The 26,665-nt window shown below is 42.7% G+C and overlaps 2 protein-coding genes across 6 annotated transcripts in view; one reads left to right on the top strand and one right to left on the bottom strand.

Annotated features, from left to right (window-relative positions):
- Positions 1–24,200, top strand: part of LOC138792886 (pinopsin-like) — a 170,305-nt gene extending 146,105 nt beyond the window's left edge. For all 4 annotated transcript variants that reach the window (XM_069970936.1, XM_069970934.1, XM_069970933.1 and 1 more), the window contains exons 4-5: positions 13,347–13,580; positions 23,523–24,200. In XM_069970936.1, coding sequence (XP_069827037.1) covers positions 13,347–13,580; positions 23,523–23,750 — 462 coding nt within the window. In that variant the 3' untranslated portion in view covers positions 23,751–24,200. The remainder of the gene's footprint in view (positions 1–13,346; positions 13,581–23,522) is intronic.
- The window catches only part of ST6GAL2 (ST6 beta-galactoside alpha-2,6-sialyltransferase 2), a 98,940-nt gene continuing 89,623 nt past the window's right edge, over positions 17,349–26,665 (bottom strand). For both annotated transcript variants that reach the window (XM_069970931.1, XM_069970932.1), the window contains exon 7: positions 17,349–19,662. In XM_069970931.1, coding sequence (XP_069827032.1) covers positions 19,400–19,662 — 263 coding nt within the window. In that variant the 3' untranslated portion in view covers positions 17,349–19,399. The remainder of the gene's footprint in view (positions 19,663–26,665) is intronic.

Below are 26,665 nucleotides of genomic sequence, written 5' to 3'. Positions count from 1 at the left end.
GCCTAAATGTACTGAGTTGCCGCCATGTGATTGGCTGATTAAGTGGTAACGTGCAGTTTGACAGGTGTACCTAATAAAGTGGCCGGTGAGTGTATATATATATATATATATATATATATATATATATATATATATATATATATATATATATATATATATAATGTGTGTATGTAATTTTTTTTTTTTTTACTTTGTCCCCGAGGGACCCATCCATGAAACTAGTCTTTAAATATAGTTATTACATCATTTATACAGGCAAATGAAAGCAGAAATTTTATTCAAAGACAATTCACTATAAATTTTTGACTTTTATTTGCTATCAGGCAGCGCCACCTAGTGTACAATGTTAAGAATACAGTCAATGGTTTCACGTTATAATTTTTCCCTACAGGATCACTACCATAAATTGATAGGTATTTAGTTTTGCAGGTACGTATTCCTAACCTATTAGATTAACAGCTTTAATATCCAGTTTTAGGGACCATGGGTAAAGTGACAAGTACAATGTGTCCCCTGTTTACATCCATTTTGATTGCATGAAGGAGAGAGGTTTACAGACTTTTCTTACAATCATCCATCCTTCATAGTTATCATTCATGTAATACACATTACTCCAAAATTCTGGTTCTAGAAACAGCCCAGTGGCCATTTTATTGATTCTATTTCCTCGTTCAGGGTGCCTTCACACATGCCAGATCCGCAGCGGATTTCCCGCTGCAAAATCCGCTGCGGATCCAGTGCCCGTTTATCTCAATGAGAATACATACTCACAACGGGATTGACATCCCGCTGCATGTATGTAAGTTAACCCCCGCCGGAAGGAGCATACATTACCTGGCCTTTGTTCCATTAGCTTTCATCACCTGGCATCCAGATAGGTGCTAAATGTATGATTGCTGAAGGTCCAATCATTGGGATTTCAAGCAATCACAAGAACATTGGTCTCTTTGTGCCTCTTGTGAATGCAGTGCTGGTTGAACTTTTCCCAATGTACTGATGTTCCATTCACTGTCTATATGGACAGATGCTCGGCTATCTTAGGCTGTTCCATACACAGTCTATGCAGCAGCAGCTTGCATAAGTGACCGCTGCTTTATTCAGGCAGGAGACTAGTATTCCCAATCAGATAACCAGCAGTCATGTGGATAGGTGATACATGTTATTGATAGGACAACCATTGCTCCAGTCATTTATTAAAACTTTTTTGACAAGTCACACAAATTTGTCACAAATTTTGATTGGTTATTACAAGAAATGGACAGAGAGCATTACTGCCCGTCTCAATGAAATCTCAGCAGACATGCTCTATTATACAACATACTTGGAAAGTCATCAAACCCTTTTTTTGGCATTTTACTGTACAGTATGTTGCGGCCTTGTGCTAAAATAAACTTTTATAATTTTTTTCCCAATATTCTTCTCCCAAATCTCCACAATTAGAATAAGAAAACAGAGTTTTAGAACTTTTATTTAAAGTATTTAACCCTTAGGGGACACAGCCAGTTTTCATTTTTGCGCTTTCGTTTTTCCCTCCTCGTGTATATAAGGCCATAGCACCTGCATTTTTCCACCTAGAGACCCAAATGAGCCCTCATTTTTTGCGCAACTAATTATACTTTGCTATGGCAGATGTAATTTTTGCCTAAATTTCCATATTTCCCAGTGATGGCCACCAGGGGGAGCTCCACTAGGAAACTGCTGGTAAAAGCAGCCTGAAAGACGGATGCTGAAAAAAAGAGGCAGTCCCTGCTCAACTGCTGTGACATCAGCACCTCCCTCCTCTTTTCACAGGGAAACAAAGAGGGGAAAGGTGCTATTATCTTTACTGCTGGGCAGCACCATTTTGTTGTTGTCTGCACAGCAGTACAGATACAAGCGTGTCCCTAGCCTTTCTAAATAAACCTCAGCTGCTGCAGAACCTCCTAATACACCTCAACCTATTGCAGAACCACATACAGCTCGCCTGCCCACACTCACTTCCCGCACTTCTCATCGCCCATCCCCCGAATGCACATAGTATTGTTGTTACACTCACAGCTCATGCCTGTACACTTGGGATCAGCAAATGTGCAGCAGTAGCGAAACCCTTCGCTATGCTCGGCCGTCAGCCGGTTGCATTACAGCTCCGCTCCAGGTGTCTAGCAAATCTGGTTACAGCTCTGGGGAGCTTCTCCCAGGACTGTATCCAGCTTTTCCTAACACCTGGAGCGGAGCTCTAATGCATCTGGCTGACAGCCGAGCATAGTGAAAGGTTTCGCTACTGCTGCACATTTGCTGATCCTTAATGTACACTCATACAGGTGGCTCGTACATGCACTCTCATACAGGCAGCTGGTACATGCACACTCATACAGGCAGCTCTTACATGCACTCTCATACAGGCAGCTCGTACATGCACTCTCATACAGACATCTCGTACATGCACTCTCATACAGACATCTCATACAGACATCTCATTCATGCACTCTCATACAGGCAGCACGTACATGCACTCTCATACAGGCAGCTCGTACATGCACTCTCATACATACAGCACGTACATGCACTCTCATACAGGCAGCACGTACATGCACTCTCATACAGGCAGCTGCGCAAAAGGGAGAAGCTGGGGTGACAGCAGGGAAGAGGCTGAGGTGACAGGAGGGAAGAAGCTGGGGTAAAGGGGAAGAGGCTAGGGTGACAGGAGGAAGAGGCTAGGTTGATGGGGGGAAAGGCTGGGGTGACAGGAGGGAGAGGCTGGGGTGACAGGGGGAGAGGCTGGGGTGACAGGGGGAAGAAGCTGGAGGAGGCTGGGGTGACAGGGGGAGAGACTGGAGGAGGCTGGGGTGACAGGGGGAGAGGCTGGAGGAGGCTGGGGTGACAGGGGGGAGAGGCTGGAGGAGGCTGGGGTGACAAGGGGGAGAGGCTGGAGGAGGCTGGGGTGACAGGAGGGAGAAGCTGGAGGAGGCTGGGGTGACAGGGGGAGAGGCTGGGGTGACAGGGGGAAGAAGCTGGAGGAGGCTGGGGTGACAGGGGGAGAGGATGGAGGGTGAGAGGAGGTGAAGGGGAGAGAGGAGGAGGAGGGTGATAGAAGGAGATGGGGGTGAGAGGAGAATATGATGGGGGTGACAGAGGAGGTGAGGGGATGATGGGGGTGATAGAGGAGGTGAGGGGATGATGGGGGTGACAGAGGAGGTGAGGGGATGATGGGGTGACAGAGGAGGTGAGGGGATGATGGTGGTGACAGAGGAGGGGATGATGGGGGTGATAGAGGAGGTGAGAGGATGATGAGGGTGATAGAGGAGGGGATGATGGGGGCAGAGGAGGTGAGGGGATGATTGGGGTGGTAGAGGAGGGGATGATGGGGGTGATAGAGGAGGTGAGGGGATGATGGGGGTAGAGGAGTTGAGGGGATGATGGGGTCAGAGGAGGTGAGGGGATGATGGGGGCAGAGGAGGTGAGAGGATGATGGGGGCAGAAGAGGTGAGGGGATGATGGGGGCAGAGGAGGTGAGGGGATGATGGGGGCAGAGGAGGTGAGGGGATGATGGGGGCAGAGGAGGTGATGGGATGATGGGGGCAGAGGAGGTGAGGGGATGATGGGGGTGATGGGGCAGAGGAGGTGAGGGGATGATGGTGGTGATAGAGGAGGGGATGATGGGGGCAGAGGAGGTGAGGGGATGATGGGGGCAGAGGAGGTGAGGGGATGATAGAGGAGGGGATGATGGGGGCAGAGGAGCTGAGGGGATGATGGGGGCAGAGGAGGTGAGGGGATGATGGGGGCAGAGGAGGTGAGGGGATGATGGGGGTGATAGAGGAGGGGATGATGGGGGCAGAGGAGCTGAGGGGATGATGGGGGCAGAGGAGCTGAGGGGATGATGGGGGCAGAGGAGCTGAGGGGATGATGGGGGCAGAGGAGCTGAGGGGATGATGGGGGCAGAGGGGATGATGGAGCATCGTGGGGTCTAATCGGGGCAGAATAATCCTTTGCAGATCTGAGAGGGATCCGGGCAGCTGTCAGTGAACCGGGCCGGCGAGGACTGGTGGTGCGCGGGGCTCCCTTGCTCCGGGCTGTGACAGGAGTGGAATGCGGCCTGGGAGATGGGGCAGCCCCGGCGTCCACCGGCCACCAGGTGGAAACAGCGGCGGCCGGTGGACGCCGGGGCTGCCCCATCTCCCAGGCCGCATTCCACTCCTGTCACAGCCCGGAGCGGGGGAGCCCCACGCACCACCAGTCCTCTCCGGCCCGGTTCACTGACAGCTGCCCGGATCCCCCTCAGGTCTGCAAAGGATTATTCTGCCCCGATTAGACCCCCCGATGCCCCATCATCCCCTCACCTCCTCTGCCCCCATCATCCCCTCACCTCCTCTGCCCCCATCATCCCCTCACCTCCTCTCTGCCCCCATCACCATCGTGATGCCGGCGCTCCCGGGTCCGGCAGCCACAGGGGGGACAGCATGCAGCAGACGCTGCTGTGCCCTGCTCCCCCTGCGATCAGCCTTACTCTCTCCATCTTCCCCCCGCAGCATCTCCAAGCCCGTTCCCCCAAAGAACGCTGCTGAGCTGCTGCTGGGGGAAAGGAGAGAGGTGCGGTTATTGGTGCCGGGACATTGCTGGGTGATAGCAATGTCCCAGCACCCAAAGCAAAAGTTTATTTAAATTCTTTCCCTCCGGCAGGAGTCAGGGGGCGGGGGGGAGAGAGAGAGCTGCACACAGTTCTCCTGTACACTCACTGTGCGGTCTCTCTCTCCTCCCCGGTTCTCGTGCTGGGACCTCAAGAAAATGGCGCCGCCACCCGCCCCATGTACTGCAGCTGTGTACTGCGCATGTCTATGCACATGCACAGTACACAGTGACGGAGCCTCCAGTGAAGTGAACCAGACGGACTCCGTCGGTTCACTTCAATGATGTGGAGGTGCATTATATTGTCTGTGTGTGTGTCGTGAAATGACGTCACACACAGACACTATAAACATGGCAGCCCCCTGTACAGCAATACATTTTAGAAAAAAATAATGAAACACTACATTAAAAAAAAAAAAAAACATCCAACAGACTTATTTATACTTATTACTTTCCATTAAAAAATTATCAAAAATGTGACACTGTTCCTTTAAGTTGTTACAATTACAACGATATGTAACATGTATAACTTTTAGTTGATTTGATGGCTTGTAAAAAATTAAAACCTTTTAAAGAAAATATATGTTCCTTAAAATCGCTCCATTCCCAGGCTTATAGCGCTTTTATCCTTTGGTCTATGGGGCTGAGTGAGGTGTCATTTTTTGCGCCATGATGTGTTCTTTCTATCGGTACCTTGATTGCGCATATACGACTTTTTGATCGCTTTTTATTAAATTTTTTCTGGATTTGATGTGACCAAAAATGCTCAATTTTGCACTTTGGGATTTTTTTGCGCTGACGCAGTTTACCGTGTGAGATCAGGAATGTGATTATTAATAGTTCGGGCGATTATGCACGCGGCAATACCAAACATGTTTATTTATTTATTTGTTTACTTTTATTTAAAACCTGGGAAAAAAGGGGTGATTCAGACTTTTATTGGGGGAGGGGGCTTTTTACTATAAACAACACTTTTTTTTTTTTTTTTTTACACTTATACTAGAAGCCCCCCTGGGGGACTTCTAGTATATATACTTTGATCTTTCATTGAGATCTCTGCAGCATAGATATGCTGCAGAGATCAATGAGTTAGGCACTCGTTTACTTCCGGCTGCTGCAGCCGGAAGTAAACGAGTGCCGAGCCGGGGACGGCGCCATCTTGGACGAGTCCCCGGCCAGCATCAGTAACGGAGATCGCTCCTCCGGGACAACGTCCCGGAGGAGCGATCTCCCCCACTAGACCCCAGGGAAAGGTTGCCTCCGTTGACAGCCGTTCACGGCGATCAAAGTCCCCACAAGTAACAAATACCTGCTCTGGACCCCTCAGCTAGGTAGCTGAGGGGTCCAGATCAGGTATTTGTACATTACTCACCTGTCCCGGGGTCCTGATCAGCGTCTTCCGGGTTCGCGGCGTCCTCGTCTTCTCGTCGGGTCTTCGGCTTCTTCTGTGCGGTCCCCGTTCGGCTTGTTTCGGCTCCAGCATCGTCTTTTTTCGGCTCCAGCGTCGTCTTTTTTCGAATTTTGCGCTCTGCTGCCCTCTAGCGGCTGATACGTGTAATACACGTATCAGCAGATATAGGGATGTTCAGCATGTAGTAAAAGTTGTTTTTTTTTTACAATTTTTTTTTTCTATTTTCCGCACCCTATCGCCGCTGAGTGTTGATCAGCATCGCACGAAAGTGCGCTGCTAATCAGCAACTCCTCTTTTTTGGCGTAGGGTGTTTTTTTTCTATATCCTACTGCCACGGTCTGCTGATAAGTGCTGCACATAAGTGCGGCATGTATCAGCAACACCATTCTTGGCGTAGTTTTTTTTTTTTTATACTTAAAAAACACGTAAAAAACACTACATTACACCACACTACACTACATTGAATAAAGTTTGACACTACACCACTACATACCCCATATACCAATCCCTATATAAAAGTGGCCCGCGGCGTGTTTTCGGTATCGGACGCATACGTTATTATTGCCTCCGACACCGAAACAGCCAGTGAGGATGAATGGGGGGATCCTTCAATCCTCCATTCATCCTCATCCTCATCATCCAATGACGTATCTGGGGGTAGCGTAGCGTATGCTGCCCCCCAGACACGTCTTTTCCGCCAGTACCATCCCAATAAGAGATGACGGTATGGCGTGAAATTCTACAAACTCTGTGAGAGTACCTCAGGGTACACTTACAGATTTAGGGTATGTGCACACTGCGGAATGGCGAAGGATAACCCTTTGTGCATTCCGCAGCTGGCACCCGCCGGCGGACTGATGCAGGCGTGTGTCTCCACCCGTGTCATAGACTCCATGTTATGCATGGGTGGATTCCATAATCCGTCCAAAGAATGAACACATTGGACGGAGAGCGGAATCCGCCCGTACATAGAATGGAGTCTATGACACGGACGGAGACGCGCGCCTGCATCAGTCTGCCAGTGGGTGCCAGCTGCGGAATGCACAAAGGGTTATCCTTTGCCATTCCGCAGTGTGCACGTACCCTCAGAGTGTACGAAGGAAGGGACACCCGAATCCAGCCCCCAGAAAACCCCCATCCTCAGAGTTAGTGGGAAGATCGTTTGGGAACTGATCTTCCCACTGCTGGATAAACTTTTATACCAGCACCCCCTCTTCCGGTCCCTCGCTGCCTGAGCTACTGTAGCTTGCGGCACGATCCAAAAATATCAGCAGCAGTAATAAAGCCCTAATATTTAGCAGCCATGGAGCGGACCCAGCGCTTCTGGATATGAAGGACCCCGTATCGCACCAGGACAACATTTTCCAGGTGACGTCCCCAACACTGGAAAACAGGAGACCCCAGAAGAAGTGCAGAGTGTGGTGTAACAGGGGGATCAGGAAGGACGCCATTTTCCAGTGTGAGTCCTGTCCTGATCACCCCGGCCTCTGCATACTGGATTGCTACAAGGCGTACCACACGTCATTGGGGTTCTACATTATCTAAATTCTGTCCCTTATTCCTATTTCAGGGGTCACGTTGGTCCAGGGATTATTCTGATCGCCATTATGGAGTCGGGAAGAAATTTTTTCCCAGTGATGAGGCTACTGTCGTCTGCCTTACGAGGGTTTTTTGCCTTCCTCTGGATCAACACAGGTTGAATTTGATGGACACCTGTCATTTTCAACCTTATAAACTAATAATTGGCCTAATATCCCCAAATAAATTTGAATTGTCCCTTTTCCCCAGCTAAGTAGGTATGGCCGCCATTCCCATTAGAGGATGCCATGATGCAATTACAAAGCCTCTGTGCGGCCAGGACAGTAGAAACCCCCCACAAGTGACCCCATTCTGGAAACTACACCCCATAAGGAATCTAACAAGGGGGGCAGCGGGTATATGGCCCCCTGGTGACGACCACATTTGGGACGTGAAAATGAAAAAAATTGTATTTTTTATTTTCACGGCACATGTTCTACATATGTGCCTGTTACCAGTGGGGTCCATATGCTCACTGTACCCCTTGTTAGATTCCTTATGTGGTGTAGTTTCTAGAATGGGGTCACTTGTGGGGGGTTTCTACTGTCCTGGCAGCACAGGAGCTTTGTAATTGCAACATGGCCTCCATCCTCCATTCCAGCCTCTAAATGGCGCTCTGTCCCTTTGGTGGCTTGCCCTGTGCCCATATGGCACATTATGTCCACATGTGGGGTATTTTCGTACTCAGGGGAAATGACCCTACACGTTTTGCTTTTATTTTCTTTTTTAACCCCTTGTGGAAATGGAAAAAAATCAAGGCTAGACCAACATTTAGTGTAATTTTTTTTTTATTTTTACTCTAAATCATTGATCTTGTCTTGATTTTTTCATTTTCACAAGGGGCTAAAAGATAAAAAAAACACACAATGTGTAGAGCAATTTCCCCTCAGCACGGAAATACCCCACATGTGGACATAAAGCGCCATGCGGGTGCAGGGTAAGCCTCCAAAGGGAAGGTGCGCCATTTGGTTTTTTGAGGCTGGATTTGGCTGGAATGGATTTCGAGGGGCCATGTTGCATTTAAAAGGCCCCTGTGTTGCAAAGACAGTTAAAACCCTCCAAGTGACCCCATTATGGAAACTACACCCCTCAAGGAATGTAACAAGGGTGTAGTGAGCATGTGGACCCCACTGGTGACAGGCACAAATGTGGAACAATGTGGCGTGAAAATGAAATATTACATTTTTTACACTATAATGTTGGTCTAGCCTTGAATTTGTCATTTTCACAAGGGGCTAAAAGAGAAAAAAATAAATAAATGTGTAGAGCAATTTCCCCCGAGTCCGTAAATACCCCACATGTGGACATAAAGCGCCATGTGGGTGCAGGGCAAGCCTCCGAAGGTAAGGAGCGCCATTTGGATTTTAGAGGTTGGATTTGGCTAGAATGGATGATGAACGCCATGTCGCATTTTCAGAGCCCTCGTGCTGCCAAAACACTGGAAACCCCCCACAAGTGACCACATTCTGGAAACTACACCCCTCAAGGAAGCTAACAAGGGGTGCAATGAGGATATGGACCCCTTGATGACGGGCACATTTGTGCCGTGAAAGTGAAAAAATGAAAATTTTCACTTTCACGTCACATTTTTCCACATTTGTGCCCATCACCAGTGGGGTCCATATGCTCACTGCACCCCTTGTTAGAGGCCTTGAGGGGTGTAGTTTCCAGAATGGGGTCACTTGTGGGGGGTTTCCAGTGTCTTGGCAGCACGAGGGCTCTGTAAATGCGACATGGCCCTTGAAATCCATTCCAGTGAAATCCAGCTTCCAAAAGCCAATTGGCGCTCCTTCCCTTTGGAGGCTCGTCCTGCGCCGCGTGGCACTTTATGTCCACATGTGGGGTATTTCTGTACTCTGTACTTTGTGGGTGTTTTTTCCTTTTATCCCTTTGTGAATAAGAAAAATTGAAGGCTAGAACAACGTTTTAGTGTAAAAAATACTTTTGTCTTTTTTCACGCCATATTGTTCAGAAAATCTGTGAAGCACCTGTGGGGTCCAAATGCTCACCGCACCCCTTGTTACATTCCTTGAGGGGTGTAATTTTCTAAATGGTGTCCCTTTAGGGGTGTTTTTTTAGGTTTTGGCACCCCAGAGCCTCTGCCAACCTGAAGTGGTACAGTCAGAAATGGCCAAATATAACGGAGCCATTGAAATTCACTAGGCGCTCCTTTATATCTGAGGCTTGTGGTTGCGTCAAATAGCGCAATAGGGCCACATATGGGGTATTTCTATAAACTGCAGAAACGGGGCAATCAATATTGGGGTGCATTTCTCTGGTAATAAGTTTATAATTATGAAAAATATTGGATTACAATAAAATCTCTGTACAGAAAATTAAAATTTTCAAATTTCTTACACAATTAGCTTTTATTTCTGTGACTTCCCTAAAGGGTTAAAAAAACTTTCTGGATGTGCTTTTGCAGAGTTTAGGGGGTGCAGTTTCTGAAATGGGGTGCTTTGTGGGGCTTTCTAACATACAGTCCCCTCAAATACACTTTAAACCTGAACAGGTCCCTAAAAATATCTGATTTTGAAATTTTACAGAAAATTTGGAAATTTGCTGCTAATGTTTTAAGCTTTTTTTTGTCTGAAAAAATTAAGTATAGTTTAATAAATGCCGCCAACATAAAGTAGACATGTTGCTAATGCTATTTAATATATAAGTTATGTGGTATAACCATTTTCTGTATAAGCAGAAAAGTTTTAAAGTTGGAAAAATGCATTTTTTCACGCTATTTTGGTTTTTTTCATAAAGATATCAACACCAATTTACCAGAAATGTGAAGTACAATATGTCACGAGAAAACAATCTCAGAATCAGCCGGATAGGTAAAAGCATCCCGAAGTTATTAATGAATAAAGTGACACTGGTCAAATTCATAAAATTTGCTCCGGTCCTTAAGGCCATTTCAGGCCCGGTCCTTAAGGGGTTAAGAAAGATATGAGACATGTATAGTTAACATCACATGAACATCAGAGATAATGAATCAACTGAATTGTATCTACTTAAAATTGTGTTTGTAATTCGCAGAACTTGAGGACGTAAATGTCGTTCTGGCTGTGATTTGTTATTTTGAAAATCTTTTATAAAAAATAAGTTAAAAAAAAAAAGCTGAATGAAGTAAAGCAGAGATATATTCATACTGAAAACCTGACCTACAGTGCTCTGGACCTCAGACTGGATCAAAGGTTAACAATGACCTTAAGCGCACAGTCAAGACAACACAAGAGTGACTTAGGGACAACTCTGGGAGGATCTCTACAGGATCTTTGAAGAAGAACGGCAGAAAATCCTCAAATCCAGGTGTATAAACCTTGTGGTACCCAAGAGCACAAAACTGTAATTGCTGCCAGAGGCGCTTCACTACGTGTTGAGAAAGGGTCTGCATACTCATGTCAGTGCAATACAATGGCCCCCACGTTGCAATGGTCTCAAGTTACAATGTTTGCAATATAAAATAGTCTTTTCTGCACCATTGTACCTTGAGACCATAACCAATATAAATGCTATAGACAGTCCAAGTCATGTCAAGAGACATGTGTGAAAGGTTAGATGAGCTGACCAACAAAAATAGGCATTTTACTGTTAAAAAACCTGTGTTACTTAAGCTCATGTACTGATTTACTGTCTGATAGCACCTGCACTGTGTAAGGACTTGTCTTACCTATATTAGTTACCATATTATTTTTCTTTAACCTTATATTTTTTTAAATGACAATTTGGGGGCTTCAGAACCAATTATCAGTTTTCCATGGAGTTTTGATCTCAAGAAACAATATTTTCAGCACACAATGGTCGCCCTGGAACTAATTAATATTGTAAATTGAGGAAGCACTGCATTTTAGCTTTTCCTTTTCAGTAAATTAGCAAACATTTCTAATTTTGGGCCCAAATTTACTAATGTGTCGTAAAAGTGGTGTAAGAGACAGGGTATGGTTTATGAAAAGGAGGGCCCTAAGTTGTACCAATTTTTTTTAAGTTTAACCCCTTAACGACAAAGGGCGTATAGGTACACCCTATTGCCGGTAAGGGCGTTCAGAGCGGGGCCGCACGGCGACCCCGCTCTGAACCGCGGCGGTCCCGGGTGCCGCTTGTAGCCCGGGACCGTAGGTATTAGCGGGCACGGTCCGATCGCCGTGCCCGCTAATACAGTAATCAGATGCAGCTGTCAAACATGATCGGATCCAGCATCTCCCTGGTGTCTAGTGGCGGAGATCGCTCCTCCGGGATGTTATCCCGGAGGAGCGATCTCCGTTTCTGAAGCCGGCCGGGGACCGCTCCAAGATGGCGCCGTCCCCGGCTCGGCACTCGTTTGCTTCCGGCTGCAGCAGCCGAAAGCAAACGAGTGCCGATCTCATGGATCTCTGCAGCATATCTATGCTGCAGAGATCTCAATGAGAGATCAAAGTGTATATACTAGAAGTCCCCTAGGGGGGCTTGTAGTATATGTGTAAAAAAAAAATATATAGTGTTGTTGACAATAAAAATCCCCCTCCCCTAATAAAAGTCTGAATCACCCCCCTTTTCCCAGGTTATAAATAAAAGTAAATAAATAAATAAACAAACATGTTTGCTATCGCCGCGTGCGTAATCGCCCGAACTATTAATTAATCACATTCCTGATCTCGTACGGTGAACGGCGTAAGCGCAAAAAAATCCCAAAGTGCAAAATTGCGCATTTTTGGTCGCATCAAATCCAGAAAAATTGATCAAAAAGTCGTATATGCGCAATCAAGGTAACGATAGAAAGAACACATCATGGCGCAAAGAATGACACCTGAAACAGCCCCATAGACCAAAGGATAAAAGCGCTATAAGCCTGGGAATGGAGCGGTTTTAAGTGACGTATATTTGTTGACAATGGTTTGAATTTTTTACAGGCCATCCAATACAATATAAGTTATACATGTTATATATCGTTTTAATCGTAACGACTTGAGGAACGTGCATAACAAGTCAATTTTACCCCAGGGCGAATGGCGTAAAAACACATTTCCCCCAAATAAACAAAATGCTTTTTTGTTTTTTTTCAATTTCACCACACTTTGAATTTTTTTCTGGTTTTGCAGTGTACTTTATGCAAAAATTCAGCCTGTCATTGCAAAGTACAATTAGTGATGCAAAAAATAAGGGCTCATGTGGGTTTCTAGGTGGAAAAATGCAAGTGCTATGGCCTTTGATGCACAAGGAGGAAAAAACGAAAACGCAAAAATCGAAATTGGCTCTGTCCTTAAGGGGTTAATATAAGACCACAACATAACATTAAAGTTGAAAAAAGTGAAAGAGTTTTAAGAGATTCATGCTTGTTTGACACTTTGCCGTTTTTAAGCCAAAGCCAAAAGTGGATTCAAAGTAATGGGTAAAATAAAGGAAGCATGTTTATAACTTATGTTTCTTACCTGCTGGGTTCACTCCTGGCTTTGGCTCAAAAACTGCAGGGGCAGTTTTCCAAAAAGTGTCATGTGTGAAAGCATCGGAAAGCATTGCAAGTGGGCCCATTTCCGGCAACTGGATGGAGATCACAGCAAGTCTGGTTGTGCACACCTACAGTACACAATTGCTCTAATGATTGATGGGGGTCTGAACACCTGGACACCAACTAATCAAAACATTTGATGTGTCAGGGGCACTTTTTTAAAAAAAAGGAGTTAATATTAGATTTTTTAAAGAATATGAGGTTATTTACATACAGTAAATGCATTATTATACAGCCTGCATTATTCATATTATGTATAATTTTGTGTGCATCCAGGTTGGAAAAATAAGAAAAAGTACAGCTCGGAAGAGAGAGTACCATGTGCTGTTCATGGTGATCACCACTGTCATCTGCTATCTCATCTGCTGGCTGCCTTATGGAGTGGTTGCGTTACTTGCTACATTTGGAAGGCCTGGTGTTATCACTCCAGTTGCAAGTGTTATACCTTCAATCTTGGCCAAAAGCAGTACTGTATGCAATCCACTGATCTACATATTTATGAATAAGCAGGTAAGATTTACCATCCACTGATCTTTTCTTAATATTCTTCTTTTGGAAACTTAACTGTTCTCACAAACATGAATCTAACCACAGGACATAAAACAGCTTTAGAAGACGTCTGAAATCAGATGTGACTTAATTTCCTTGAGCTTGCCGGGAGTTGTAGTTGTGCAAAAGTTAGAGGCAACATATTGAAAACCATATGGTTAAGTATCTGCTAAAATCTGGACAGTGCTGGCACTATTAAATGTAATTTTACTGAGGCTGGGTTTACACAAGGGTTATAAGCTCATGAGCAGTACTGGAGTATATGATCAGTCTTAGGGAATACAGCACACATCAATAAATACAGCACAGCTAGTGAATTTTACCACTGTATTGGTCTTAAGGACCTATTTCTTTGACCACTTGTTCATCTTTTGGAGTTCCTAAGAGATCCTTTAGAGGTTCTCTACTCTTCTCTATGCTCTAAATTCAGCCTCATTTGGACAAACAACTTTTTCTCTATAAATTCTCTCTATATTCAATCATTTCCACACTCATCTCTTTCTGAACCACAAAAACCTCTCTAAAGCTGTCTTTTGCTTGGGGAAGCTCCAAAACTCTTATTGTTGATGCTTGATTTGTGTCTTGGTTACTGTGACATTTAACTAAATGGTCTTCTCCCTACTCAATTCCCCCCTCTATTCTGAATACAGCAGCCAGGCTCATCTTTCTGTCCAGCCGCCACGCTGATGCCTACCCATGTGTCAGCCACCACACTGCCTATCCGTTGAGCTCAGAATACAGTACAAAATCTTAACTCTTACCCCAAAAGATCTCCACAGTGCTGCACCTCCCTACATCTCCACTCTCATCTCTACCACTCTTCCCATGCTCAATAATTCTGCCAGTGATCTAAGACTAACATATAAACTTTTTACAACCATCTCCAAGACTTTGCTTATGCTATAATACCCTAGTTTAATTCCAAATATCCCCAAAAAAAGTGTGCCTAAAAAAATATATTTGGGAAATGTGGCAAAACCTGTACTACTTTTTTGTGCAATTCTGTTTTATTGGTGTAAAAAAAAACACAATGGGGGAAATTTATCAAGGGCTTTGCACCTATTTTTAGGTGAATAATTGGACTTTTCAAGCATTTTTGGTCTAAATTATATTTATGAACCAGTATTCGCAAATATTTCTTAAATCTGCCTGCTTTGAGTGTTCACCCAAAAATTCGCATAATATGGGATTTGGACCCAATTTATCATTTGCACATTTTTAAAAAAAATAGCACAAACTGGTGCAAGCTTATGTCTGGTTAGTACCAGGTCAATTTCTTTACACAATTTTGTAAATCTTCTGAGAATATTCAGTGAATATTCTATTCACAATAGAATATCCCCCAATGTTTCTTATGTTTTTGTGAAAGCCCCATTTTGTTCTACAATTACTGACTTTGTAGCTTTTTGTGCAGGCTTGCAGCTTTTTAAGTAGATAAGACTTAGCATGAAGAGACTGTGGCCTTCCACATCCACCACATTAACTATGGTTTTGTCTATCTTAATGCACTTAATGTTTTTCAAGCTGTATTTTTTAGCAATACAAAAATCTGTGTTATTGTAAAACAGCAAAGTTGTAGAAATAGCTTACCAATGCGACCAGTTAGTGGATATTTTTATAGTTGATTTTGTGCTACTTTATTGGTGTTTTTTGTTATTACGGCTATTATTTCTTGATGACTGCCACAAATATTGAACAGGTTCATTATTTTAATGACCATTGGAATAACGTATGTTTTCTTAAGCAAAGTGACTGGCTTTAATATCACACAAAGTAATGTGTTAAATTAAAAAAATTCTAACAAAACTGTCCCCATGCAACTCCGTACCTGATGATTGTGCTGCTGTGCTTGTTGTTTCTGTCAGTCCCGGGTTGTTTGTGCTGTTTGATTGAGATAAAATATGCAAATGTGCTCATTAGGAGCACTTGGGGCATTTCTGGGCCCCACAGAGCACCCCCCTCGGCTCACCCGCCGCTTCCTTCAGTGACACCTTTCCTATGCATATTCCTATGCATCTCCTCTCCGTTCTCACTCACCCCCCTTGACCTCACCCCTCTCCATAGAACATAATGGACACAGAAATCCTGCTTCTTAAGGGGGAGGTTGGAAAACAGCTTTTTGAGTACAGAAGGAAATTCTTTTGTTTAATAAGACCTATTACAGACTTTTATAAAATCACTTCTATTGATATTAATTGATATTATTGATATTAATTGATGATTTATATTAAATAATTGATATTAATTGATATTATTGATATTGATTTCTGAAAAATGACATTTAAAGGACATTTACGCTTTAAGGAAATCAGCTGTATGAAAATATGTTGCTATCACTTAGGAAGCTTCCTACAATCCATTTTTTCTGTTTTACAGTGTACAACATGGTCTGGTCCCAGTAGCTTTGCACATATTCCCAAATTTGGGTCAATTTGATTGCAGTATGGCTTCTAGCAATTTGTTTTACTGTTTAGGCTACAGGCCCTATAAATACCTTTGTTCAAAAACTAGGGAAAATCTGTAAAAAAGTGGCGGATCATTTAAAGATGTTGTCAGGAACACCTGTGACACCAGACACACAGACAGTGCACCCTAAGCTCAGCCCCGCCCACTGACTCTACCTACTTGCCCCCCTAGGCTAAACCCTAGGGCAGCAACTGGGCGGCGGTCCCTGTACTGGCTTGGTGGGACACAAAGACAAGACAGACAGACAAAACACAATAAAGAATGGTCGACAGTCCGGGTCACAACAATCGGGCAGCGCAGTACAAAAACACAATCCAACAAGCAAGGTCAATAAACAGGCAATATGGTCAGGGGCAGGCAGCAAGCAGGGATAGTCAGAATACAAGGCAAGAATAGTCAGAATAAACAGAGAACTAAACAGAGGCAGAAGCAGGCAGAGACAAGCTCAATATCCGGCAGTGAGAGGCAGGCTGGCAGACACTATATAGGAGACCAGAGGTCCAGTGCAGGAGCTGATTGGACCAGACCCCTAATCTCCTCAGAACACCTGGGGCAAGAGCAACCTGACCAGACAAGCTAACCAGCATCAGAGTTAACTCCGAAATGGCCAGGAGTATCTCAGGCGGGTGTGGCTGAACAAACACAGAAGGAAATAGGCCAGTGTTGAGACAAGGCCCAGGACACCGCACAAACATACAAAAACACTGAATATCAGCGCCATTTCAAGCGCGCAGCACGAGCAAAGGGGCGCACGGAGTTCCGCACAGGCACATTCATGACAGGTGTATTCCTATTTATATAGCTTTATAGCTGCAGTTCTGACAAAAAGAATAAAGCTATGTTGTAATTACCTACATACCGAGAACTAGCAATGCCACGGTGTAGGAAGCAACCCTGAAGGAGCCACATCATCCTGAGAATCATTTATAGAGATAAGCGTAACTCGAGCGTACCCAAATCCAATCATTCTGCATTTGAATACCGGTGGCTGAAGAAGTTGGGTTCAACCCTAAGGCCGAACAATTGGACTCGAGCATGCTCGATTCACGCTCATCTCTAATCATTTTAGCATTGCAGGAGTTAGATCAAAAAATTAATAATCAGTATACAAGCACATAGATGTTATAAACTGTTAAAAATCATAGAAAACAATAAATCAAATCAACACACAGTTCAATAGAAAAAAACTCATATTGTTTATTTACAAGAAATATTCTATACATTGTGCATACATAAAAATGTACAAAACCAAAATAGAAAAAAGTGTTCAAATGTATACAAACATTCTTCAAAAATGATGCTCTTTGAAAACATTTAAAATTTTATCCGATGAACGTTAAGCCAGAAAGTTAAAAAGAACTTCTTACCAAAAGACCATCAAAGCTAGTAAAAAAATTAGTCTGGCCCCTAATTGAAAACACTAAGAATACAAAAAGATCAGGTAAAATTTATGAGTGATCCTGCAACTCAGGCTGAAGAAATACAATGGATTTTTTTTAAAATATGTATTTTTGCTATCCATTATATGAGATGGACAGGAGTACAGTGGAGCACAGTAATTCCCAACAAGCCATCTGTGTATATAGGACTTAAGCAAGGGCTAGGCCTACCATTCAGCAAGGTCACCAGCAGGATTACTGTACAAGTAAGTGACCTCCCTAGTCTCTGGTCCCGCTTCACTGGAACATGTTAAGTTTATCAGGATTTTAATACTATAAGTTGAAATATTTCCCGGAAACACATGATGGACGCTTGCCTCATGATCACTGAATTGCTCATTTGTAGACCAGTGCTTAGGTTTATCAAGTATAAGTGCAAGGAATCACCCACTTCAGAGCCATTCACATTGTTAGCCTATATCAGTGCTTGGCAAATCCCACATAAAGTGCTACCCAATGCCTGGCAATGAACAAGAGATCAACAGTATACATGTTGTGGGTGCACAGTGTATTACTGCCAGCAATTGGCAGGAGAGGCAGATGTAATACTTTAGGTTCTCTTGAACTGTACAATGTCTTAGTGCCAAGCGAGCCTCACATATTTTAACACCTTCATGTAAAGCTGTTCCCATGTGGTCACTTGGACTAAGCAGTAACTTATATTGAACTACTTCTACATCTTTTTTTTTTTTTTTTTTTCATAACCCCTTACCCTCTACAACTCCTTGACCATAGGAACATAAATACAGTAAAGAAGAGTCTCACAAATACTGGAGTATCCCATTACAAACTCTATAGTCTTCCTATCTACCACACTATTTTCTATCATGCAATACTTGCAAAGCAGCAGTCCTGCTATTTACTATGCGCTTGGACCAGGTTGACTGCAAGCTAACCTTGAAACAACAGTGTTAGTTCAGTATGGTGAGCATTAAATTTAGCAGCAGAACGAGACACGCAGACTAATACAGATTTTTAACAGCCTCCAAATAAGCAAAGAGAAAAAAAAAAAATCACATTTCTAGTTAGCTCGTGTGCAAAATAAAGATTCATAAGCAGGCGCGGTCTGAAAAGTCTTCTCTTTTTGTATGGACACATCTCATTACCATTAAACGACACTATCTCTTTAAATTAACACTATGGTTAAATACTTCAGTGGTTTTTCTGCTTACCAGAACCAAACTAAACAGTACCTGGGGGCTTACACCCATCGAACAACTCACGTCTACCATTCTAAAAAGCATATAGTATTTTCTACAACCTTTTATCCTTTTAATAGTTTGAAGAGAAAAATACTTAACTAACCATTCATCATGTAACATTTCTTTCTCTGACATATTATAATTCATTTCAGAATTGCAGCTACACAATGGTTTATAATATGCACATGTCCATCCAGCAGGTGACCCTCTTTACTGACAAAAAATAAATCTACAGCTTAGAGCGACCATGCGGATGTTATAATCAATAAGCCGATCTCTGCTCTAGAACATCAAGGTCACACATTCAGGAGAATGTGTGGATGTATTTCTAAGTACATACACAAGAAAGCTGACAGTCCAGTAATTACAGAGTAACAGTATGGCACATTATGGATCGATGGAAGCAGCTCCTTCTGGTCCACGTTAGTATATTGATTCCCCCCCAACTAGCACACAATTGCGACTTTCACCACCCATCCCTAAGCTCATCTTACTCTGGCAAAGCAGTAATAAATACTCATAGGTTTAGACATATATTACTATGCCCACCAACCAGTTTGGGTTTAAAGACCAATTCCTTTCAATGGTCTAAGCAATATCTTGTTCAAGTATTGTTGATCTAACAACAGTAGCAAATTATTGCACATCATTCCCAAATGCAGTCAATGCATTTTTATGTAATGTGATCATTTATAGGGCAATGCACTGTGCTGAAGCCTGGCAGTGTGACTTTTCCTTTTCGGAGAAGATTGTCTTCTGTCCCTTGGTTTATCCTTTGTATGAGCATTTTCTCATAGAGGAGGGGATGGTATGCACCCAGTGTACACGCTGCATCGTAATATTGCTCATGGTAGTGACACAGATCAGTCTGTCGGTATGATGGGATATATTCGTATACGTCCACTTTCCCACACACGGACATCATAATGAGGATACCTAATAAATAAAACAGTAAGATTTAATATTATTAGTATTTATTAAATATTTTATTGATTGTTATAAAAGTGTGAAATCGGTATTGGTTTGTGGGAGTCTCCACTTATCCAAAGAAAGAATGGCTGATGGCCCTATTACACTTAGCTATTATCTGCTGATCGCCCCTGTATAATAAAGACAATGATCAGCCAAGGAGTAAGCTAGCTGATTGTTGTCTTTCAACATGTTTAAGAATCATTGGCCGCACATCGCTCTATGTAGTGGCTGATCTGCAGCCAATTGCTGATAAAAGCAAAGGCTGCACGGACATCCCAAAAGATCTCCATGCAGCCCTGCCCACATGATTATTGAGCAGTGTAATATACTTGGTAGGGGGTGCTCTGGGAATCATATTTGTCCACAGATTGGTCACCCAGTGATTCTTCCTTCATAGCACATTGACATTTTACGCAAGCAGAGAAAAACATCTAATGTTTTTTACAGTACAGTAAACATTTTAGAGTAAACAGTACTATTGTTATTGTTATGTGTCTAAAATGAAGCAACTTTCTAAATTAGCTGTTAGTTATAAAACTTCTGCTATGTTGTGTAGGCAGTTCTCATGCAGACCTTTGTGTTTCCTTGGTTACACACTAGAAGCAACCTTATTTAGTCTGATCTTGCAGCTACAGTATGTTCTTCAGTCTGGATTCTGCTTCAAGACAAAAGAAAAAAGTGGGGGAAGAGTAACACATAACTATACAGAATCCACACATGGTCTGTTTGCTGTTTGAAATCATGGACAGACACAAATCTGCAATCTACCATTTAATGTACTCTGTGTATAAGATAGGATATTGTATTTAATAAAGACTAAATGTAAAGTTTCTTTATTGTACACATGTTTTGGAGCAATTAAAATTAATTGCTGATCATATCCGATGTTCAGATGATCATACATGTTAGAGAAAAGTCAACACAGATTATATTTCCTGGACCAAAAACAATTCTCTGAGTCAGGGAAACCCAATAAACTGCTTGCTAAGTCTAAAAAAGACATAATGACATTTAAGAACAGTCAGGGAAGAACTATAATGGACCCTTCCCTAATGAAACATACGTTAGTGGAATTTTATGTGAACGTATACACTACAGGGCAGGACTACAGATACCAAAAAAGACTCAATTTCTAAATTCATTAGAGTTGCCAGCAATTTTGAAAGAAACCAGAGGTGAACTGGATGCTCCATTTACTAGTCAAGAGATCGAAAGGGCATTAATGGACTTTCCTAAAGGATCGGCACCTGGCCCTGATGGTCTTCCCTTCGAGACTTATAAAAAATATCTGTGAATTGATAAAAGTATCCTGTGCTAAAAATCATCAGCTTATACGGTTAAAAATTGTAAACCAGTTACAATACCATTTGTCACTTCTCCTAAAAATTGGAATCAGGGGATGATGACTGTCCTAAATGTGGTCAGGGGAACTCCAACTATATACACGTTATAGCATTGCCCACAAATCCAAATCCATGAATAAGAAAAATTGAATCTATCAATATGTGGTAAATGGCGTGAACTTGACTGATTTGATTTTGGATTTCAGAGTACATTTATAAAAATCCTAATAAAACATTTTTATTCCTAGTATTAAAAAACAATTGATTGCATAAGTGTGCAAAACTTTTCAAATAAAACCCATATTTCAAACAGTAACCTACTGCAACCTATTCTTAATCCTTTTAAACATCAGAGACCTTATAATCAGATGCACACTTGTTCTACCGCAACGAGTCTTCTTTATCAATTATTTAGATGTAGTAAATAGTAGCTAGTGTGGAGTCTCTCTGCATAAGAGGCAACTTGAGAGTAATAAAGGCCAACGAAAACTTTCCAATTAATGAAAGGCATTCTATTAGCATAGAGTGTTCAGAAAGAGGCAATAATGCATGCAAATTAAATGGTAAAAAACAAGGAGTTAGACTCGGGAAAGGAGAGTCGAAACTGTAATGCTATATCTTTTATTGTTACTTGAATTATACAGCTATTTTTCTATTATAAGGAGACTTAGGTCATTGTCACAAATATGTTCTGTTTAAGTCACTATAGACAACACAAATCGCTGAATACATAAATACTAAGAGCCCTAAGTCTGAACGATGCTCTTCTCTGCCCTAATATTGGCATCATGTAGAATTTAGATCTTACTAAGAGAAGTGTCTAAATTTCAAACTTCTGATCCTTAAAGGATATATTATGCAGGGTGATTATGTTACCTAAGTAAAAGACCTGGACATTAGCCAGCAAACAAATGCTCATTCATCAAGTCATGGTTAAGATAGTAGGCGGCAGCACAACTTCTCATGTAAACAGGGAATGTGCTGTTGACAATGGTGTAAGTAAAAGGTCATACAATTAAAAAATCGTGCAGTGTAAATTGCAGAATAATTCAGCAGTGTATGGGCTCTTTTTATCCAGTGCCATTCTACTTCGTTGGCACTCGTATCGGGCAGCTGTCTGTCTAAGAGAAGCCTTAAAGCCGATGTATCATCAGATACACTCGCTTTAAGTGCTGCCCATGTAGATAATGGCACCGGTGCGAGGAAGTCGGTGTCGTGGTCCTTTTTTTGAACCGCAGCCCAGTTCACGTGTACAGCGCGGTTCTATTCACGGGTATTCGGCCGGGCTGAAGCACTGGAGACGGACCGCCCCCAGTGGGAGGAAACACCCTCCCCTCTATGATGCGGCTCCATTAGAATCAATAAAGCTGCGATAGAATGGTGGGGGACTCCTTTAACTGGGGGTGGGCCAGCCCGCCTCCAGTGCTTTAGTCCCAGCCCAGTACCCATGAATAGAACGCCGGGAACCGGCTCGAGGTTCAAAAAAAAGGACCACGGCACTGGCTTTCCCACACCGGCGCCGTTCTGTACACGGGCAGTGCTTAAAGCGAATGTACCAGATTGTACATTCACTTTAAGGCCCTCTAACACAAAGTGATAATCTGCCCAATCAGGCCGTTTTGGCACATTATCGCTCTGTGTAACAAAGACAATGATGAAGATGAAGAAACAATCATCGGCTGATCATGCTCTTTCTACTTGCTGAAAAATCATTGTCCACTGACTGTGGATCGATATGTGCAATAGCAATGCATGGCCAATGTCTCATGAATGTGTAAAGAAAATAATAAGGTTTATACATACATGTCCACAATCCCTGGTATCTTCCTGGCTTCTGCCTGCAGCTGCAGAACATCAGAGTCGGTCTTTGAAGTGACAGGCCTCTCTGCCAATCACTGGCCGAGATGAGACAGTGCTGTGGCCGATGATTGGCTGAACAGCCTGTCACTTCAGAGATTGGCTCTGCAGTTCTTCGCTGTGCGCAGAAGCCAAGAAAAGAACGGGGAGAGTGCAGAAGCACCGGGGATCATGGAGAGGTATGTATATATTTTAGTATTTTACACTAAAGGCAAGGGCTGCACAGACATTGCTAATGATGTCTGTGCAGCTCTTGCTGCATGATAGTGAAGCTAAGTAATGGCACTGTAAGCGAGTGCCGATCTGGCAGATTGGCGCTCGCTTATCTGGAACATCAGGCTGGGCATCAGGCCGTGTAATAGGGGCTTTACACCTTAACTCCCTTTTGGTCAGAGGTCATTAAGTTCTGAATGCACAAGAAAGCCCATTTAATAAGTGCCCTATTATTGCATATAGGCATCATGGACGAGGGGTACCTCCTCTATGAACCAAGAAGGTAACCGGGAACCAGCCTTGCATTACATCTAATACTGAATTTACCAAAGACAGATAGATCTGTATGCTGTTATTTACTGAATTTAGTTGTGTATGTATGTTAATATTATCCTATTGTTTTCATTCTAGTTTTACAAATGCTTCCAGTTACTCTTCCACTGTCAGCCATCATCACCAACCAATGAGAAATCCCTCTGCCAATCGAACCTAACAGTTATTCAGCTCAACCAAAGATTCGGCAACTCTACTGCCCCTAAACAAACACTGATCCCAGGGGGCGCTGAGAATCGAGATAAAGAGACATTTGGCACAAACCAATATTTCCTAACCCAAAATAAAGACAATTCTGTTTTGTGAATTCCTTTAGATGTTTATTTTATATGAACCAAAGAAATGATGATCGTGTAAAATTTGCTATATGGTAGCTGAAAGCATGTCAATACGGATGATATTGTCAAGTGTCAAATAGTGTAGGCTAGTGTGCACAGCTACGTTCACGTAATGCACAATGAGAACTGACAGAACCTATAGTAGATTAAGTTTGGTATCAATGGGTCAAGTCTTGAACAAACCTGAACTCTGCATGTGTCCCTGTGTTTTTTCACAAATAAATGTTATAGAAATGAACATGCCAACAAAAGAAAATCATAACAAGACAATAGGACATTCCTGTGTAGGACAAGTGACTGTGTTAGGTTTAGGTTATATTGGTTTTGTGTGTGCAATCTATAGGTGTGTTTCCCCATATCATCAAAAGGGTCCCGGTAAAATAATCTTATAATAAACAGTATTGTTCTTGCGTAATGATTTTCTTGAGGTTTCTAGGAAGAGTTTTAAGCTGTAGGAGAAATTGAATGCCACATTTCTCTAGCAGCACGTCTGAATTAATCTAATAAAACATCTATATTTATAACTTATTCCAGCTATGCTATTGATTCCTTAGGCTATGTTCACACACAGTAAAATAAAGACAAAATGTGACAGAAAAAAAGATATAAAAAGCTGCTGTGTTTTGAATCTAATAATGTGCTACATTAAAGGGGTATTCCATGGAAAAACATTTTTACATTAATAAATAGCCCATCCATAGCATTATATATTTGTAAAATAAAGTAACTATGGATTCTGCACCATTTTTCTACTTTTTACCTTGACTAACCCCATGTGGATGCAAAAAAAGAGCCAGACAGAGTCCTATCTGTCTCGCTTCTTTCTCTTGGCCTTCACCTTCTAAGATGTGGGCTAGGTTCGCATTACAGTGGGCGGTGCCTCCAGTATGCTAAGCGGAGTAAAACCTCCCCTTCCTGTCACCATTTCACCCCAACCCCTGGCAGCATAGTCCTTTACAGCACCCTCTGGACAGCCGTAGTGCATCACCACAGACCACCACCCCGCATCACCACAGTCCCTTACAGTAACAAGATCAACCCCCATACCCAAATGCCGCTAGCAAAGTATACCCCCCACACCACATTACCATAGGCCAGCACTAACCCCCACCGAGCGCCGCAGTGCAAACCCCCAAGGGCAACATATACTTAGTCATAGTCACCAGTGTAGTCCCCTGTTGCTTCATCCTGGAGCATGAGTGATGTCACATCTGCCAGGATGTAGGGAGAAGAAAGCGATGGAGACTATGCCATTGACTATGACATAGCCCTGGGGGGTGTGGGCTGCAGTGTTCGGCAGGAATTTGGTACTTGCCTGTGGTGATGTGGTGGTGGTGGTGGTGGGGGGGCTTGGAGATGCGTTTGGGGAATGGAATCATTGTGCCGTAATGGACTGTGGTGATGATCTGTGCTGCAGCTCTGCTACATCTGACATGTGGGGATCAGCTCTGCTACATCTGTGGGGATCAGTTCTGCTACATCTAACAGCAGCTCTCTGTAGGGGAGGGGGCTATATGTGGGATACATACTAGGGGGATGTGATGCACATCAGTGAAAACAACAGTCCTGTGTTTATATGTGCAATAGCAATGACAGCAGTGGGCAGGAAAGAAAGCTAAGGGGGTGAGTATGTGAATGGACCAATCAGGGAGACGCATGATGGGAAATGTAGTTTCCCGGCCAGCGCAATCTTTGATATAGACTTTTAGAAAAACTTGTAACTAAGGAACGGAAGCAGCTGGAAAGAGGGGAGACTGCTCAAAATACTCAGGGGAGTATGACCAGCTAGGTTTAGGAGCATCTCATTTTTTAGCTCTTGGGTGGAATACCCCTTTGAAGTCTTTGTTAAAATGTCAGTTCATGGACACCTTATAAAATTTTTAAAAAAGAAAATTTTTCTACAATGTTTGCACAGACATCTATTTTTCTTAGACTTTAATACAACATATTATTATACTCAAAATATGACCACATTTCACACCTATTTTATTGTTCGTATTATGGGAACTGTAGAAATAGGATTTTTTAATAACAAACTGTTGTAAACATCATTTTACATTTTAGATACACTGGGACTACAAAAAATGTTTGTGAAGGACATATCCTATAATACAACAGCAGCAGGACTCCCCTATAATGACCTATTCTGTTAGAATACTGCAGCGAAGATGCAAAACCCTCCTCGTGTGACTCATAATATTATCAGCTCTTTCTGAGTTATCTTCTGCCAGCAGATGTTGAATGACAATTATTATTAGAGTTCCACACTCCGAATTACATATAAATGTGTATTGTTGGAATTGGCATTATAATAGTTGCCATTAGTAGTCGTCACCGAGCATCTGTGGCACAGTGGGGACCAACATTACCGAATATATTCAAATACTTTGCATAAAAGGACAGCTGAGGGCTTTATAATTCCTGGAATTTTCTTTTTCTTTTATAATTTTGAAAGGGTCTTTAAACAGACACATTACAATGTCTTATAATACAGAAAAATTGACGTATGTCTTATTTAAAGACTGAGTGGTCCTTTATGTACATGTTAATGCAAAAGCTGTAGAAGAGACAAAAGACATTTCAAGCAGCACGATATTGCTTTTATCTCAACCCTTTTTACTTTACTTTTTGACTAAAATTTTAGTAAGCGAACTTTACATCTTATATATAACATAGAATAATATGTGACTCCTGCTGATGGCTGTCACTTTATTACCTTACCACTACTTATAAACAAAGCTAGGTGATTCACCAGCACAAAGAACATGGGGCACCAAACAGAAACCATTAGTGCACATTAATCTACCTTTTCTGTTTCTTCATAATAATTGTGACATGCCATGTGTAAATAAGCATCTGTTATAAAGACAAGGAATAGCAAAC

The sequence above is a fragment of the Dendropsophus ebraccatus genome, chromosome 5 (genome assembly GCF_027789765.1).
Source record: "Dendropsophus ebraccatus isolate aDenEbr1 chromosome 5, aDenEbr1.pat, whole genome shotgun sequence".
NCBI classification, from domain to species: domain Eukaryota; kingdom Metazoa; phylum Chordata; class Amphibia; order Anura; family Hylidae; genus Dendropsophus; species Dendropsophus ebraccatus.
Note: the sequence above shows the minus strand (reverse complement) of the source record. Positions and strands in the feature narration are given on the sequence as shown.